The 19,127-nt window shown below is 45.9% G+C and overlaps 1 protein-coding gene across 7 annotated transcripts in view; it reads left to right on the top strand.

Annotated features, from left to right (window-relative positions):
- RALGPS1 (Ral GEF with PH domain and SH3 binding motif 1) overlaps positions 1–19,127 on the top strand; it is a 273,218-nt gene that overhangs the window by 107,057 nt on the left and 147,034 nt on the right. For all 7 annotated transcript variants that reach the window (XM_044264877.1, XM_044264876.1, XM_044264880.1 and 4 more), the window contains exons 8-9: positions 822–914; positions 16,457–16,583. In XM_044264877.1, the coding sequence (XP_044120812.1) occupies positions 822–914; positions 16,457–16,583 (220 nt within the window). The remainder of the gene's footprint in view (positions 1–821; positions 915–16,456; positions 16,584–19,127) is intronic.

Here is a 19,127-nt window from a genome sequence, read left to right as displayed (position 1 = left end):
GTGCCTTGGTTACCTTCCTTGTAGGCGCCGGCATGCCAAGGCTCGGCAGCTCGCCGCGACACACGGGGATTGGGAGCAGGGATTGGAACCAGGTCTCCTGGCTCCGTGGAGCCTGCTCTCTGGCCCAAACTTCACTGGCTCCCAAGAATGAGAAGGGGACCCCAGTCCCGTTACCAGGTTTCCCTCAGTGCCAAACTAGAATGTCTTTCTGTACTTCCTCTCGGCCGTGTCCCCTGCTCTTCTCTTCCTTGGTCAGGAGCTCACGTGAGACTGAATTGAATCCAAATGTTCTCACCAGCGTGGGGTCTGGCTCAAAGGAGCACAGTCAAGTGACTAAGAAGCCAGAGCTCTGTCTTCCTAATGGAGGGGGTGGGGGCCATGCAGATTGGTGACATTTTTCCTCGGGCCCTCTTGTTCTGGGTGTAAGGTAGTCATAGAAGACCCACGTGGATATTGCTGGCACAGCCGAGGCTTCAGTTTATAAAAGCCTTTTGGGACAGTTCCGATTCATCTAAAAAAAGAACATTAAGGACATTATCAAACCTTATCCCGAGCCACGTTTCTGTCCAGCAGCCAGACTAGTCAGCTTATAAAATTTTGCAAGTGTTTTAGATACAAACTCACCTTTTGACAACTTGAGAAAAAAAGCATATGGTTTCTATGAACTCCATAGAACTATATTTTCTACATGAGATATTTTTAAGTATAATCGAATTTCATAAATATGACAACATTTGGTAACACTTGAGCATGTTTTTGTTCTGTTGTTTATAGCAGCAAAATAATCTATTCCATATCTTTTTTTTTTTTTTTTTTTTCAGAAACTTCTAGAACTCAACAACCTTCATTCTCTCATGTCTGTGGTATCAGCATTACAAAGTGCACCCATCTTCAGGCTGACAAAAACCTGGGCTGTAAGTTAATGCCTTTGATTTTAACTCTCATTTCTCTGGTGAAATTCTTTATTCCTCAAGCCCCTGAAGGGTTTCTCTGACTGTCTACCCTTTGCTGCTCACAGAGGATTACCGTGGGATCCCTGGGCCTCCTGTCTCCTTCAGGGACCTCAGCCCCATTTTGGGATGAGGAAGTTAGGAGGGTACCAACATGGCTGGGACCAGAGCCCCCTCGAATGGACCTTCCTGGACATATAACGTCACATGTAGTGGCTGGGTCAATGACATGACTTCTGCCCTCCACTTGGCTGGCATTCTTCTCTGACAGGCCCCAAACTGCCCTTGGGAAGGTCTCTGGGCTGATGGTTCGCAGCTGCCCTGGGTTGCTGGCCATAGAGCTACGAGGCTCTCTGGAGAAACCTGTGGCCCTCCTGTAGAAAAAAGTGGGGTTTTGATTTGTTTTTATTCCTGAAGGCCGTGGATAATTTCAACTTAGAGGTGGAGTCTGATAGTTATATAATTGAGTCTGTAGGAAAGTTTTTCTGCTGTAAAAATACTTTAAAAATATCTCAGCCCTCTTTATCCTCCTTAGCTTGGCACAGTGCCTGACATGGGGGAAGTAATTGCTGTTTCCATAGCTCATTAGCATTCACCTCCTGGCCTGCCTGGCCCAGGGTCTCCCACAGCCACACAGCCCAAGCCTTTCAAGACCTGTTTATGTCCCACAGAACTGAAGGGAACTATATGGAATTGTCAGCTGTGCTTCTGCAACTCATTTCTGAACTTCTTTCTGCCAGTCTGCGGGGCTGGGCTCAGTTTCATACTTGGCTAATTCAGGGGCCTTTAAAACACTTAGGGATTATGTTGTAGGTGATCAGAAATGAGCTTGTTTTTTTAAATTGCTATTTTCCATAGACTTAGCTCTAGCAAAGTGGAGTGAGACGTCTTAGCCTGGAGTTAGACACGGGGGTGCGCTCAGCTGCTGTTCAGAGCGTGAATTCTGTGGGACTTGTTTCCCTCTGCACACTCAGAGGTTGGCCTGGAGGAGTGGTTTTACGTCAGTGCTTTGTGGAGCCCCTAGGGTTCTGTGGAACCCCAGGGGCTGGGGAAGAGGAGGCTGGTTCCACCAGAGCAGCTCTGTGTGCCTCGGTTTGATGGGCTGGACTCCCGGGTGGATTTCAGTTCATCAGTGGCTTGTGAGGTTGAAAGCAAATTTGGAAGCCGCCGGTCTCTCCTCTTGTTGCCAGGCCTGTGAGTCCCTGCGTCCATCTGAGCCGTGAGGCTTTTTTTCAAAAGTTGCCTAGAGAGTCTTTTTCAAATGAATTTTCCATTATTTAGATGCTCTTCTTGTTTCTTGAGCTGCTGGGAGCTGTGTGTGGACTCAGGTGAATTATGAATCCCAGCGTGCATAAACCTCGCCGTCAGCAACGTGGTGACCCTCCGTGACCCACAGAAGCTGTATAGTTGGTGAGGGCAGAAAGGGAGTCTTGCAGGCCACCTCTCGCCCAGCCTGTCCTGTTGGCCCGAGGACAGTGGTTGGCACAGAGCAGTGGGAAATGGAGGGGCCCGTTCACCCTTTATTGCCTTCATCCTGATCACTGCAGCTCAGGGGACAGAGGCGGCTGCATCTCTTCCCGACACTCTCCCCGTGCCTGTTGTTACGAGCCCCCAGCACTTCTACTCTGTGCTTCTGTCCCCCTGTCTTCCTCTTGCTGCGAATGCCTTCTTTCGTGGTGAGTTCTGATCTTCCTTTGTATCCCTGGTGCCCAGCTGAGTATTTGCTTGTTGTTTGCGTTGTCTACGTCTGGGGCGCTGAATCTTTTCCTTCATTTGCCATTATTTCTGGTTTTGAGATCGGCCATTGAAGTATTGCCAGAAAAGAGCTGTTTCCCCTCTCCTCACTTTTCCCTTCACCTGGTATTGGGGAGACCTCAGGGGCCCACAGAGCAGGGAGGAGCAGAAACACAGGAGACACGGCCATCGCAGCCCAGAGCGTTAGTGCTCTTACAGTCTTCATTTAAAAAAATTTATTTATTTGTTTTAGAGAGAGAGAGGAGGAGGTGGGCAGGGTGGCGGGAGAAGGAGAGAGAAACCCAAGCAGACTCCGCGCTGAGTGCAGAGCCTGAGGTGGGGCGTGGTCTCGTGACCCTGAGATCAACCTGAGCCCGAAACCGCAAGAGTCAGACGTTTTAACTGATGGTGCCATCCTGGTACCCCTCGAGTCTTCATTTTTTAGAGAGGGAAGCTGAGGCTCTAGGAGATGTGGTGGCCTGACAGAGGTCCCAGGACTGGTGAGTGCCAGAGCCGGTGTGATGGCACCGTGCCTTGCCGGTGTGCAGAGTCCGTGCTGTTGGCCAGTGCGCTGGATGGCTTGTCGGTGGTAGAGCCTGATCTTGGAATCAGGCGGGGCCCAGAGCAGGGAGAAAGAGGCACACACGTTGGGAAATGGGGCTGGCATTCCAGTCCTCGGGGGCAGCGTGTGACTAACGCCCCGAGTGCTGTCCCTGGGGTGGTTGAAGACCTGGAAATCTGGAAAACCTGGACAGAAGGGAGTTCCGGGTGTGGGCAGACACCCGCCCCCTGGTTGCGCCATGGACGACCTGAGAGAGGGCCAGTTGGTCCTTAGCTGTAGGCAGGGCAGCCCATTGACCTGTCCGTGGCTGGCTGCAGGGTGCCCGCAGCTGAGGGACTGGGGATGGGTCGGAGACTGACACAGAGCACAGGCTCCCACACGGTAGGCCCTAGTAAGTGCTGGCTCGTGTGCAAACAGGGAGGGAGTCACCTTCTGCTGGCCCAGAGAAACACAGTTAGGGTCTGATTCATCCCAGCACTGGGGCCTCTCCGGAGTACTGCCTGCCTCAAGGCCACGCAACGTGAGCAAGACAGAAACGGTCAGTTCTGGTTTCCTGAGTACGTGCTACCGTGCGGCTCTTACTCATTTTGCAGATCAAATATTTACCGAATGCTTCCTCCATGCCAGGCCTCAAGGCTATGGTTAAGGGCCCCGTCTTTATGGACTTTTGAGTTGTTCAGAGGAGACAGACACATTATTGAGGGAAGATAAACACGTGTCCCGTCTTGCTGGTGTAAGAAGTGACGGATAAACATTTGTTGAGTGTGTGAGGCAGTGAGCAAAGAGCTGTCCAATGGGAATAGGACAGGCGGGTGTGAGAAAGAGCGACTGGGGTGTGCTGGAGCCTGGGGCATCAGGGAAGGCCTTTCCGAGAAGTAAGGCCGTGCTAAGTTGGGCCTGAATGACACGGAGCCGGCCATGCCAGGGTGGGGTTGCAGCCAGTGTGAAGACCCACGGCGGGAAGACACGGGGTGCCATCAGGAAGCTCAGAGCTGGTGTGGCAGGGGCACTGTGGCCCGGGAGATTGATGCAAGATGCCGCGGGCGGGCTCTGGCCCATCGCAAAGGGCTTGCAGCTCAGGACAGGAGTTAGGTTCTGTTTTGAGTGCCCAGAGCCAGACATGATCTGGCTTACAGCTGCTTTTCATTTTTTGTCTTTTAAATTACGGTTGCTGCTGTGTGGAAAACAAACTGGGCGGGGAGTGCAGGGGCCAAGATGGGAAACGGGGCCTGGTCAGGAGGTCGGGCAGCATCCAGGAGCGAGCCTGTGTGGCATGGGCTGGCGAGGGGCAGGACACGGGAGAGGAGGAAACGGACGGGGGAGGCATTCTGAAGGCAGACCTGGTGGGTTTGTGTGGTGGGGTGTTGGAGAGGGGGAAAAGAAAGGAATGGAGAGGATTTCTAGGTTTGGGGCCCGAGCAGCTAGGACAATGGTGAAACCTTTTCTCTGGTCAGAGTGGTCCCAGGAGGAGGCTGACTTACTCACGAGTCACCTGGGGGTATAGAATTCCTGGAGTCTGGGTGAGTCACTCTTTACAGTAATTATAGTCATGTGCTACACACACACACACACACACACACACACACACACTCTGCTGGCTCTGCACGTTCCTGTCCTGATTTGCTCTTTCCTACTGAATCGATTCAGGCAGTTTGCCTTATCTGCGGCAGCAAGGGGAAATCATGGCCAGTGGGTCAGGAGGCCTGGTCTGCAGCGTGGGGACTTGGAAAAGGAGCCTCTTGGGAGGGGAGCTCTCACGGCAGACACCTGGGGGAACGGGGTTCTCAAGCTCTGCAGTTTGGACAGCCACTTTGCAAAAGTCCTGAGAAGGCAGATACGTGGCATGCACCTATTTCGGACTGTCGAGTCTTTTATTCAGGAAGTGCCTCTGTTCCCCGTGTCTGATGTCGTGCCCCAGGGAACCCCCTCTGATGCTGCTGAGAAGGTGGTGATAGGCATGGGCCGCCTCTTTCAGGCTTTCCTGAGCGTTGGCTCAGGTGGGAGGCAAGATGGCTGAGGGGGGTGAGGAGATGGAGGGCAGAGGAAACCAACGTTTGTGTGAATCGCTCCCCTGTCGTTCCTCATAGCTGTGCCTGCATTGCTTCTCAGAAAGTCCCAGTCATGAACTCTGCTGACATTGTCACGCTCCTCTTGCTTTCATTGCCGCAACAGTGGACACTTCATCACCCCCTTCTCAAAAGCTCTCCTGCCCTTGGCCTAGTCCTCTTCTTGCTGTTCGGACAGCGGGCTCCTCCCTGACTGCTTTCGTTGCTCCCGCCCACTGGATGTAAGTGTTCTGTGAGGCTCTGACCCCAAATCCCGCCCTCATCCGCTTCTCATCCCTGGGGGCCCCGTCGGCACGGCATGGAGAGCTTCACCAGCACGTCCGTGCCCAGCGGAGGCAGCCTGCTCCGCTCACGCTCAGTCTCTTTCTGCAGCCCTGGACCCACGTTCCCACGCCTGCTCCGCACAGCCCTCTGCTTGCATGTTCCTTTGACAGCTCACGCTTGGCATGTCTGAAATCAAGCTTTGGTTTCCAGGAAGTGATCACGAGTGCCAGAAGACTCTCCTAGCAGATTGTGTTTTGGACTCTGAGGCAATATGGTAGACGGAGCTGATGGGGAATAAGCCCCTGCCTGCTCCAATCACACAAACACAAATAAATGCCGGATAAGATACAACCAAATCAAAAACCCAAGACGCAAAGCTGAACCAGCAGCCAAGAGAGGGGAGTCACCATGCGCTACAAGTAGAGCATGCTCTCAGAGGCAGCACCGTGAGCACAGCTGAAAGGAAACCGCTGTGTCTCGGCTTGGCGGCTGGCTCCAGGGTTCTCATGTGTGGGAAGACTGTCTAGGTTGCAGGCCCCATGCACACGGGGGGCTAGAACTCAGCTACCCAGGAACCTGGAACCCCTCAAGTGTCACCCATCAGAATGTCTCTGTCCAGCTTGGGGGAGCCCCCTGAAAGCACGAGTACAAAATGTCACCTATGGGAAACTCACCCAGCCTGTACTCAGGCAGCTGTGGAGTCTGAGGACACAAGACCTGAGATTGTGTGGGGACCCTGGGCCAAGCAGTGAGGGGGAGTGTCCCATGGAGAGTAAGAGCATAGGCTCTTGAATCAGATACCTGGGCTCAGCCTCGGACCCGCCTCTGTGATAAGGATTAAATGAGTAAATATATGAAAAAATGTTGAGAAATGTGTCTGGCACATCAAAAGTGTGTTGGGTGAGTATTAGCCATGGCTGCTGCTGTTAGCATGATTTTCGACTCTTCTTGACTGTTCTCGAGTGAGCCAGGCCCAGTTATCTCTGACCTGAGATCGTCACCATCTTTGGGCTGCTCTCAGTGCTCCTGGTCTCTCTGACCCTCCCTCACACCACCGCTGGAGTGATCGACCCAGAAGAGCTCCAGCGTCTTCGCTTTCCTGCTCAAAGACTGCTTTTCAGACTCTGCCACCTCTTGCTTGGTTGGGGGCTCTGTGCCCCCCGCTCCTCCAAAGTGGGAAGTTCGGATCTAACCCTGTGAACACTATTCTTTAACCTGCCATTTGAACATTTCACTCACCACCCCCCGTTTTATAATAGTGCATATATCGTCAGCCGGTTTTTAGCCATCATTTGGATTCCTAACCCTGGACTCCAGTGATCCCTGAGAGTCAGGGGAGACGCAGAGCTGGGATAAGAGGATTGGTATGTCTTGGTGTTTTGGGGGGAAACTTGTGTTGGAGAGTGTGGTGCTTAAAGAGTGGGCACAGGTAGAGAGCCTACAGCAGAGTGTAGAGGACACAGCAGAGACATTTTGGCAATGGCAGCAAGTACCGAAAGGTTTCATACCTACCTCACACCTACTTCCTGACCTCAAAAAACAAATCATAAACCTTTCCACCGTGGCCAGTAGATTCTCTGCCTCCACCAGCAACATAGGCCTGAGTCACATGCGGAAGAGATGCAAGAGTTGGCTGGAGGAATTTTCTGTTCATCCACAGCCACAGTCAGCTCATTCTGTCCCCCTTTGATTAGTAGTTGCTGTTCAGGCTTAGCTACTTGTGACTGGTGCCCTGGTAGCGAGTTGAGTGGAAGTGTCAGAAGAGTAGAACAAGTAGCCAAAACGGTCATGGTATGTCCGTGATTGCCAGATGGCAAGACTGACAACATACTTTGCCAAGTGGCAAGTTTCTATCTCTCTATGCCCTTTCCAGTATTTTTAAAATTATTAATTCTTTTTTATTTGAGTGTAGCAGACACACAGTGTTACATTAGTTTCAGGAGTACACTGTAGCGATTCAACGAGTTTATACATTATGCTGCGCTCATCACTGTGTGGCTGCCATCTGTCACCACAGAACCCCATCCCAGTGTCATTAACTGTCTTCCTCATGCTGGGCCTTTTATTCCTGTGACTTTCTTATTCCATTACCAGAAGCCTGTATCTCCCACTCCCCTTCACCCATGTTGCTTACCCCCCATCCTCGTCATCTCTGGCAACCATTAATTTGTTCTCTGTATTGATAGGTTCGATTCTGCTTTTTGTTTCTTAAATGTTTCTTCATTTGGTTTCTGAGTCAAATCATATGGCAGTTGTCTTTCTCAGTCTGACTTGTTTCACCTGGCACAGTACACTGGGGGCCCTCCCATGTTGTTGCATATGGCATGACCCTGTCCTTTTTACTGCTGCGTAATAGTCCATTGTATATTAATACCTTATTGTCCTTACCTGTTTGTCTGCTGATGGACTTTCAGGTTGCCTCCATATCTTGGCTGTTGTGAATAATGCTGCACAGTAGACATAGGAGGACATCTACCTTTCCAGTCTTGTCCAAAGCAACATTTCTGCCAAACTGGAGCTCCCTTGAGCATCCTTGTGCATTCCTACCTCCAGACCACTGCTCATGCCTTTTTTTTTTTTTCTTTTGGCCTTGAGGGCCTCCCCAGCTCTGTCTCTGCTGGTTGAAATCCTTAGACACTTGTTTCTATGACTACCTCTCTCTGAAGGTCCTCTTTCCCATAATAGAGTTCGTTCTCTCCAGAGCCCTCTTATATTGTTTCTGACCCTTCCTGTCTCAGCTAGCCTTTTTCATTGTTCAAGCAGGTTGGACAAAGGGAGACACACATTGGATACCCGACTCCTTACCTACCCAGACCAAGTCTGGAGCCAGGATGGGCCCTTCGCAAGCTTCCATTTGGGGATGAGTCTCAACCTTCTTGCTCTACTTTGGGGGCTTTGTGAGAATGTCTCCCTGGGTTACTAGGAGCAAAATTTTTAAAAATTTAGTAAAATTATTGGAAACACATGGCAAAAGCTATCCTTTAAGATTATACATTATGTATGTATGCATGTGAATGTATGTATATATGTGTGTGTACATGTAAACTGTTCAAGGATTATGTTTTTAAAGGGTGAGTCTGAAGGCAGACTGAGGTCTGCCCCGAGGCAGTCTGCCTTCAGCTCAGGTCATGATCCCATGAGCTCAGGTCCTGGGATCGAGCCCTGCATGGGCTTCCCTGCTCAGTGAGAAGCCTGCTTCTCCTTCTCCCACTCCTCCTGTTTGTGTTCCCTCTCTCACTGTGTCTCTCTGTCAAATAAATAAATAAAATCTTTAAAAAAAAAAAGGTGAACTCATGACTCCTATAGATATAAAATGAAAACTTGCAAAGATTTTAAGTCGTTAATTAGTGAGAGAACCAGTAAAATATTACAACCAGTGAGATATTATCAAAAGAGAATCCAGAGTACTAGACTTACATAGTTACACAAGGAATGCCAAAATAGTTTTTAAAAAGGTTTTATTTATTTATTTGAGAGAGAGGGAGAGAGCACAGGCAGGGAGAGCGGAAAGCAGAGGAAGAGGGAGAGGCAGGCTCCCCGGTGAGCAGAGAGCCCAGTGTGGGATTCGATCCCAGGCCCCTGAGATCATGACCTGAGCTGAAGGCAGAAGCTTAACCCACTGAGCCACCCAGGCATCCCAGAATGCCAAAATAATTTTTTCAATGGCTACAAAACTAGCATTCCCAGGGTGATAATCAGTGGCATTTCTTGATACATAATTTGCCTTTCTGTGGACATGACTACATTTTCCACAAGTTAACTTCTGTATATAAAGAGTTTCAGAAGGCCTTCGTCACAGACAAATGGGGATAGGCAGCCCAGAAACCTCCGAAGTTTCCAAGTCACAAGGTTCCCTTATCTTACTTATGACAGGCTCCATTGCAAATAGTTTACATTAGATACAGGACTTTGTAGCTTAGTTATTTTTCAGAAACTGATAGTTTGTATCCAAAAAAGTAAAAATGACTTCTAAGTGCCCTCCTTTTACTCCTTATTCACTCCGTACTCAGTCTGCTCGATCCATTGGTCCATAGAGTGCCCACAGCACTAAAAATTCTTTCCATACCAACAGTAGACACTGGAATTGAAATAGAATTTTGAGCCAGTTTTAACGTATTTGGAGCCACAGACTTTTTGTTGAAAAGCATTTCCACATATCAAGTATTGTTATTCTATTGGAAAGCATTTCCACGTATCAAGAAAAGTTCTTCTTCTCTCAAGATGAGGGAACAAGATACCAATGTCCTCATAAAGAGGATTTGGAGGGACTTTTTTCTTTTTCCCTCCACGGAAACATTTTCCAGATTTGAGCTATTTCCCAGATGAGGGAAGTTTTCGTCATTAGTCAGATGCAAGTGCCACATGCAGATTCTCAGAGCATGTGTGATAAGGGAAATTTCCGGAAGCAACCTATTTGACCAAGATTTGTGACCTTCCTGGTGTTTGACCCTGAGGTTTATGATTCCCATTTATCCCATGCAGCTGACACTTGACATCATGAAAATTGTGTAATATCACTATCCTGGGGCTTGATTTTTATTTTGTAATTTTAGTATGCTTTGCCTCTATGGTCACAGACCCTTTCTCAATCCTAATTTTGTATATTTTTGCTTTTTGCCCTATTTTAAAGAGGGTTTACCTGTTTTGTTGGTATAAAAAGTAGCTCTTGGGTCTAATTATCATTTCTATAGGCTTGGCATTTAGTTTAGTTTGGGAACATACCAGTTTATAATTTTATCTACTAATCGATTTCCCTTACTTATTCCCTACCTATTTTCCTACCTTCTTGAGTTGAATGTTTAGTTTATTTATAATCTCACTTGTTTTAACTTGAAAAGAGTTTAAAACCATGCATTTTCCTCTCAGTACAGTTTTGGCCTCAATCGTATAACTTAACATATGGTTTCTCGTTGTTTGTGGTTTGTAAATAGTCCATAATTCTGGCTTTTATTTTTTTCTTTTACCCAAGAGTTATTGGAGTTTTCAAAATTTTCCAAGTATTTGGATTTTTAAGTTATCATTGTTAGTTTTTCCATTCTTTTATTCAACAAATACTTAGGCAGTGTACTCTCTGTGTTGGGAACTGTACCAGATTCAGGAAGTGGTGGTATGAACACAGCCAGCATGGCTGCTGTTTGCTTCATGGGATTCGTCGTTTGCTGAGGGAGACACATGTTAATTGCACAGTTAACCCCAGTCATTATGAATTATTGTGGAAGAAATTCAGGGTGCCTCATGGCTTCAGCTTTGCCAGAAGTGAAGTTGCCTATTGTATTTAGTAAACTTTTTCTTGATCCTATCTTCTTTTCTTTTCGCTTCCTTTTTTTTTTTTAAATATTTAATTTATTTATTTGACACAGAGAGAGATCACAAGTAGGCAGAGAGGCAGGCAGAGGGGGAAGCAGGCTTCCTGCTGAGCAGAGAGCCCGATACAGGACTCGATCTCAGGACCCTGAGCTCATGACCTGAGCCGAAGGCAGAGGCTTAGCCCACTGAGCCACCCAGGTGCCCCTTCTTTTCCCTTCATTAAGATTTTAGTTATTGATGTGAGAGAGAGCAAGCATGCACAAGCAGGGGGCGCAGCAGAGGGAGAGGGAGAAACAGGCTATCTGCTGAGCAGGCAGCCCGATGTGGGACTCCATCCCAGGACCCTGGGATCATGACCTGAGCCAAAGGCAGACGCTTAACCCCCTGAGCCACCCAGGCACCTCTTGATCTTATTTTGTTACCTCTTTTCCTATGCATGAGTACTTTCAGTATCCGTTTGACTGTGGCAGGCAAGTAATTTATTTTCTTGTATGTTTTGGTGCCTCCTTCTTGAGGCTTCCCTTAAGGTCTGAAATCTCAAGGACCCTCAATTAGTATGAGGTTTCCAGTTTATGGCTCTAGTTGTAATAAAAGTTTCAAACATGCAGGAATAAATCCTGGTTATTTTTTGAATAAACAAACTCTACATTTGAAAAATTAAGTCTTGGGACGCCTGGGTGGTTCAGTCGGTTAAGCATCTGCCTTTGGTTCAGGTCATGTTCCCAGGGTCCTGGGATCGAATCCCACGTTGGGCTCCCTAATCAGTGGGGAGCCTACTTCTTTTTCTCCCTCTGCTGCTGCTGCTGCTGTTCTCTTGCGCTCTCTCTGTGTCAAATAAATAAGTAAAATCTTTTAAAAAATTAAGTCTTAGAAGAATGTTTTCAGCATACTACATGCATATTAATTTTAAAAATCACAAGTACAGAAAGTGTTAGTGAAACAACTAAGACTCATTGATCCGTCCCCCATATCCCATTCCCCAGAGGCAACCACTTAGAGTTATTTAGTGATTTTTTTCTGGTAGTTTCTGTCACATTTCCACCGATGTGTTTTTGCTACAATTTCCTGATCCATTCACTTTAGGTAATAATTGGTGACTTCTTTGTATGATGGATGTTGGTTTAGTTTTCTAGAACTACCTTCTTTCTTTCTTCAAAAACACTCACGTTACTGGGGCACTTGTGTGGCTCCACCGGTTAAGCATCTGACTTTTTTTTTTTTTTTTTTTAAAGATTTTATTTATTTATTTGACAGAGATCACAAGCAGACAGACAGGCAGGCAGAGAGAGAGGGGGAAGCAGGCTCCCCCCTGAGCAGAGAGCCCAATGCGGGGCTCAATCCCAGGACCCCGAGATCATGACCTGAGTCAAAGGCAGAGGCTTAACCCACTGAGCCACCCAGGCGCTCCAAGCTTCTGACTCTTGATGGCAGTTCAGGTCCATCTCAGGATGTGATTTCAGGCCCTGGGTTGGGCTCCACACTGAACATGGAACCTAATTAAAACAACAAAACAAAACACGTTACTATAGTTAAATCACTCTTGTTAAAGGAGTATTCAGTGTTTTAGTTAGTAGGAGTGTGTAAATACGCTTTTCTATAGAGTCAACTAGTAAACTATGAGTAATGTGTCCTTCCTGGAACACCATTTTGATTCCCTGGAATTTCTAATTCCCTTAAAAAAAAATTCTTACTTTAACTACCGTCTGTCTACCAGATAAAATATGTAATGTTACATAATACAGTATTACAGTGTTACATAATTAGAATATTATAGTATAGTGTATCTATTATAGTGTTATGGTATATATAATATATAATAATGACTATATAATGTTACATGATAGATGTATAATGGGTGGTATATCTGGTAGATTCATATGCACATATATACATATATAAACTATTATGTATATTTTATCAGATTTTTATAAAATACATTTGACCCTTGAACATCATGGGTTTGAACTGCATGTATCCACTTACATACAGAATTTTTTCAATAAATACGGTCCGGTGCTGTTTATGTATTTTCCCTTCCTCACAATTTTCTTAATATTTTCTTTTCTCTAGCTTTCTTTACCGGAGGAAAACAGTGTCTGATACATATAACACACAAAATATGTATTAATTGACTATATTGTCAGTAAGGCTTCTGGTCAACAATAGTGTTCATAGTTAAGGTTTGGGGGAGTCAAAAGTTCCATGAGGATTTTTGACTGTGTAGGTGGTCAGCTACCTAACCCCTGCGTTGTTCAAGGTTCAACGACATATATATTATATATTATAAATATGTAGTTTTTAGATTATTTTATTATATAGAATCATATTTTATAGTATGAGACTTTTACATAATATATAAAATCTTTAAAGTATTTTATTTTAATTTTTTATTATGTATAATAAATAGATCTTGGGGCACCTGGGTGGTTCAGTGGGTTAAAGTCTCTGCCTTCAGCTCAGGTCATGATCCCGGGGTCCTGGGATCAAGCCCCGCGTTGGGCTCTCTGCTCTGTGGGGGGGAGCCTGCTTCCTCCTCTCTCCCTGCCTGCCTCTCTGCCTACTTGCGATCTCAGTCTGTCAAATAAATAAATAAAATCTTAAAAAAAAAAACCAGATCTGTTTCCTCCCCAAACAAACATGTCGTCCTAGCAGGTTTTCTACTGAGCCTTCTCCTTCTCTGGAGACTTCTCTTCCAGGGCTGACAGTGTGTGAACCAGTCACTCTGAAGGCCTGTTGTTGTCATCCCAGAGCCTCCATTTACTACTCCTGGATTGATTGGATCCACCGTTTCCTGTATCCCATCTCTTCCTGTATTTGGTTTATTCCCTTATTTTGCTAGAGGAAGTTCTTAAGTAGTTTTCAAATACATGCATGGGAAATAGATGTTCTGAGTCTTCCAGCATCCTGAGCACTACTACTCAGAAATCTGATGCCATCCCGAATTTCATTTGTGGGCACAGAATGGAGCAGACGAGTGACGTTAACCGGATCTAGCCCTTCTGGATGTGTGTATGAATGTGTGTAGTTGGCGGGGGTGGGGGGACATGGTAAGGGGATTGGTAGGACATATGTCCTCTGTCCTACAGAGGCAAGGTTAACAGAGGGAGATGTGACCTGGAGGAGCCTGGTTTTAATTTTAGGAAGCATTCAAATGGGGCTGTCTTTGGTTGTCTCACTCTGCTAAAGAACCTCAATTGTTGGTTTGAAGTCAATGTCTAGGGTGATTTTCAGGAACATCCCACAGGCCTCTCTAACCTCATACTGGTCTGGTCCTGTCCATCTGTCCATATCTAGGACACAGATGGCAGGCTGATCACCAACGCGGTACCACATTTAGAGGCACTCGACGGGCTAGGCAGTTAGGCTGGGCCTGGTGGGGGACATGGGCAGTCCTCCAGCCGAGTCCAGAGAACCAGTGGTGGAGACATTGGGGGGCTCAGCTGCAGGGTGTGAAGGTAACAGGGATTGACTGTTGCATGAACATGGCTGATTGCCAAAGAATTCTGTGGGGTTCTAGGTTGCATTTAGTAAAGAAATGACCTCCCGGCCAACAGAGGGAGGAGTCTGCTCAGCCTTACGGTGGGGCAGGTCACCGCCAGAGTGTCTGGCTCTGATCTGGGTGTGTGTTGTTCTGTAGTGAATTTCTCATCCCTAAATGTTAATTTCAAATGCTCCTCTCCATGCAGCTTTCCTTGATGCTTCCCTTGCCCATAATTTATTTCTAATTTGTCTGGATTTTTGGTCTCCATTTGCTTACCGTGTTGCTATAATATACGTCCCTTGTCTCTGTTGAGTCGCATTCCTCCAGGATTCTCAGACAGGTCCCTTCATCTCTGTGCTGTTGGACCTGCTGCTTCTGGCTCCGTCTTTGTCGCTGGGCTTTGTGGAGACTGGATGAGGCTTACGTCACGGCATACCAAAAACAAATTGTGGTTTTTTTTTTTTTTTTTTTTTGGTAAATTTGGTAATTGAGGTCTTGTTATTTCCTGTGCATTTGTTCACGTGAGTCCGGGTAGCGGCTTCAGATTCGCAAGCCGGTTAAGCAGCTGTTGCCCCTCGCATCTGTGCAGCATTTCTGCTTTCCTATGTCCTGAATTTCTCAGTGGGGGGAAAAGTTTTATGTTCACTCTCCAACTTCTTCAGCACTGGGACTTTTTTTCTCAGCTAAATCTTTTGCCACTCTTCCCTGAAGCCCTTACGCTGTCACTGCTTAGCTGGGCCGTCGTACGGGTGCATCTTCTGTGACTCTGGAGGCTGAGGGTCAAGGATGTGGGCAGGGCCTGCCCGGAACAGTTTGGGTTCTCGGATGCACCAGACGTGGCCTGAGTCTGGGCTTTGCAGACCCAGTTCCTAGGAACTGCACTGTGTTTGTACTAAACCCAAATGCATTACTTGGGTGCAAAAGGCCTGCTTCCCCTGCGCTGGACAGTGACTGTGCCACTTCTCCCTGCTGCCTGACGGGCCGTTGAACGCCGGCCTGCTTAGTCTGACGGCTGTGGCAGGGCTGCAGGCTCACATCCTTGCACGGACCATCAGGGCCCCGAGACCAGGCCTGACCGGCAGTGCCCCAGGTATCCTGCCTGTCAGCCGCTGATCTCAAATCCGGGGGCCCTGGGCTCTGGAAGCTAAAGCTAAGGGAGCTCCCAACGTCAGCCACATGCTGTGCCAAAGCCAGCCCTCTCCGAGTGACCCTCCCCCAAATCCTCTTGCGAAACCAAATTTCCCAGCCTAGACGCCTTTCCTCAAAGCTGTTTTATTTAAGGGGCCTTCTTGCCATTTCCTGGTACTGGGTCTTAACCTGGGACTTGCAGGACAACCACAACATGAGTCCTTAGCATCCAGTCTAGAAAACCAGGAGTTCAGATTTCTATTCCTTCCTTCTAAGAAGGCTCCTCAGTTACAAGGACCATTCCTCCCTGGGTGGTTATCTCAGTCATAAAGGATTGTCCCCCCACAGATGACTGCCTGTGCAGAAGAAGCTTGTCTTGTCTGGAGTAAAACACTGTACCAGTGTAAACATGACACAGCCATCAACTGCAGGGCATGTGGGAGAGCCTGGGTGGGAGAGGCGGCCTGCCTCTGGGCACAACACGCACGAGGGGACCCTGTCAGATCTCCTGGGCCTTCGGCAGTGGTGAAGCTTTTGAAGAAAGAGCTAGAAGCTGTGGGTGCAGGGAGAGACCTGATGTAGTGGTGCAGAAACTCTGGGGAGCCGTTTGTGTGGAATGGGCGTCACTCTCTGAGCCCCTTGGTATTGTAGGATCTGTGCATCCATGGAGGCAACTACCATTCAGGGTGTCGTGGCGTCATTTAGAACTGTGGACTAGATGGCTTTGGAAGGTATCTTCCAAATGTGAGATTCCGTGACAAGTGACAAAATCGAGGCCATGAAACTTTTCATCTGTGCATGTAACAGCCCCTTAAAATCTTCAGTTGTATCCAGGACTTGGTACACCGCAGACATGTCATTTAGGATGTTTCCCTCGGTCTTTGGGCACAACTCGCCTTTTTTTTTTTCCCCCTGGTTTATTTCTCTTCTCTCTCATACTCTATATATTTTCTTCTCACTTCAGCTTTTGAATCGAAAAGACAAGACCACTTTTGAGAAATTGGACTACCTGATGTCTAAAGAAGATAATTACAAGCGGACCCGGGAGTATATCCGAAGCCTGAAGATGGTTCCCAGTATTCCCTATCTAGGTAGGAGTCTGAATTGGCTTATGATTTATTAAGAAACCTGCTTAGTGCCAAATTAGATGTTTTTACAGTTTCTAGTTGAGAAATTTCCAGAAGCAGCATGGACCATGGATAAAAAAGGTAATTGGTGAGGTCCTCGGATCAGAGCAGGCCTTTGATATTTTCCAAGGATGGGAACCTTGCTGAGCATCTGGAAACAAGGGATATGGTGCTTTTATATAAGTAACTTGTGAATGAGTCGTCACCAGCCTCCCCAGCCTCCCCAGCTCAGAAGGGTCATAAGACTTACTGGTTCATCCACATCCTTGTAAGCTAGTGGAACTCAGGGACAAATTTCCTCTGTTCTGGTTCTCCGGACATTATTAACATATTTTATAAGATTTGTACCAACAAAATTATAATGATTATTGATTTTTCAGATTAGAAAATAATACATTTTCCTTGTAAGGGGTTAGGGGAAGAAAATTAGTATCATTTGTCACCCCCTGTAGATATTTTCAGTGTTTTGCATCATATCCTCTCATTTGTTTGGGTGCATATAAAAATCCATACTTATAGTGAACATTTAATGTCATTACTTGTATTTCAGTACTATGTCTCAATCCCATTGCATGGATTTGCCAAACTTGCATTTGCTAACATTAACATTTAGGTTGATTCTTCATTTTTGTTATCAAAATGTCGCAGCAAGCATCCTTACTGCAAAAACATCTTGCATATAGTTAAGATTATTACCTTACAGTAAATTCTTAGAAGTGTGATTATTGGGTCAAAACATATGCAGAATTTTGCCTTTTTTGGTATGTTTTCAAAATGCTCTCCGTAGAGGCTGTAGCAACTTACATTTTTATTGCAAGGGGATAAAATGATCTGTTTTTCCTAGGTAAACAAATACTGTGTATTTTTGTCTGTGTGCGGTTTTTTTTCTTTTCCTTTCTCTCTCATTTTTTTTTTTCTTTGCCAATTTGAGAGGTGAAAAATACTTCTTGTAGTTTGGGTTTCATGCTAATGCTAATTTCATGAAAAAAATTTATGTCTTTTTATGACCTAAAAATAATACTAATAATAAGGAAAATTAAGGTTTAATAGAAGTGGCTCCCTAATATATTCAGAGATCTAGTGTTAATTTTTTGGAGGTATATTTTTATAGCTTACAGATGTCTTCCATGAACATTGTTTTCTTTTTTTTTTTAAGATTTTGTTTATTTGACAGACAGATCACAAGTAGGCGGAGAGACAGGCAGAGAGAGAGAGGGAAGCAGGCTCCCTGCTGAGCAGAGAGCCCAGTGTGGGGCTTGATCCCAGGACCCCAGGATCATGACCTGAGCCAAAGGCAGAGGCTTTAACCCAATGAGCCACCCAGGTGCCCCTGAACATTGTTTTCTAATACCCTTTTTTTTTTTTTTTTTGGTGTTTTTGAGAGAAAGAGAGAAAGCAAAAGCAGGGGGAAGGGCAGAGGGAGAGGGAGAATCTTAAGGAGGTTCCATGCCCTGTGCGTGGAACCCAACATGGGGCTCAGTCCCACGACCCTGAGATCATGACCTGAGCCGAAATCAAGAGTCGGTTGCTTAACTGACTAAGCCGCCCCTATTTTCAAATTCTTCTAAAGTCAGTTTGGGAAATTTAGTTTTCATAGAAAATTGTCCTCTTAACCCAAGTTTATGAAATTATTTGCACAGAGTTCTTTTCCTCATTTAGTTTTCTTTGACCATAGTTTTACATAGTATTCTCTTATATATTTTAGCCTCCGGTGTATGGATGCTTGTATTTGCTTTGCATTGCTCATAGTTTGCATTTTTGTTTTCTCTTTCTTTTTTTCATTTGCTTGTCAGAGCTGTGTCTTTTGGTCTTTCCAGAGAATTAGACTTTGTATTTATCGGTCATGGTGTCCTTCTACCTTCTAGTTTACTATATTCTGTCATCCTAAGATCTGCTTTTTGTCTCCACATGTCAGCACCTCTGAAGTTGAGATGCATCTTTTAATTGATGGCAAACAAAGCATTGTGACGTTGTTTAATTGGCAGCATTTTTTCTGAGTTATACATAAGACAACAGTGTGTTTTATAATGATGTCTTATATTTGATGAAATATGGAATTCTGCTTTTGTCCTTTATAGTTCATCTCTCCTGTTTTCCTTACATTGTTTTGTTATTTCTGTTAATTGACTCATGTGTATAAATATTTCTCTCTCCACTTTAATTTGGAAAACAGTTAAGGGCATATATTTTGCTCTGATTGCTGTTACATGTTTTGTGATACAGTGTTCTCAGTGGTATTCTTTAAATGTTCTGTGCTTATGGTTTCAGTTTTTCTTTTATCCACTTAATAGTTAAGGTAGGGGGTTGGGTTTTGTTTTTTTTTTTAATTTTTAAGGTCTTGAATTTTCTTCTTGTTTTCAAATGGTTTTATGGGGATAGAATTTATGTCCTACCCATTTAGATTGTCCAGTTCAGTGATTTTCAGTCCATTCACAGAGCTGTGCAGCCATCAACACAATTTTGCAACATTTTTATCATCCCTAAGACAAACCCCACACCCGTTAGCAG

Source organism: Neovison vison, chromosome 9, assembly GCF_020171115.1.
Source record: "Neovison vison isolate M4711 chromosome 9, ASM_NN_V1, whole genome shotgun sequence".
In the NCBI taxonomy this organism is placed as follows: domain Eukaryota; kingdom Metazoa; phylum Chordata; class Mammalia; order Carnivora; family Mustelidae; genus Neogale; species Neogale vison.
The sequence above is the reverse complement of the archived record's forward strand: the minus strand, read 5'-3'. Positions and strand labels throughout refer to the sequence as shown.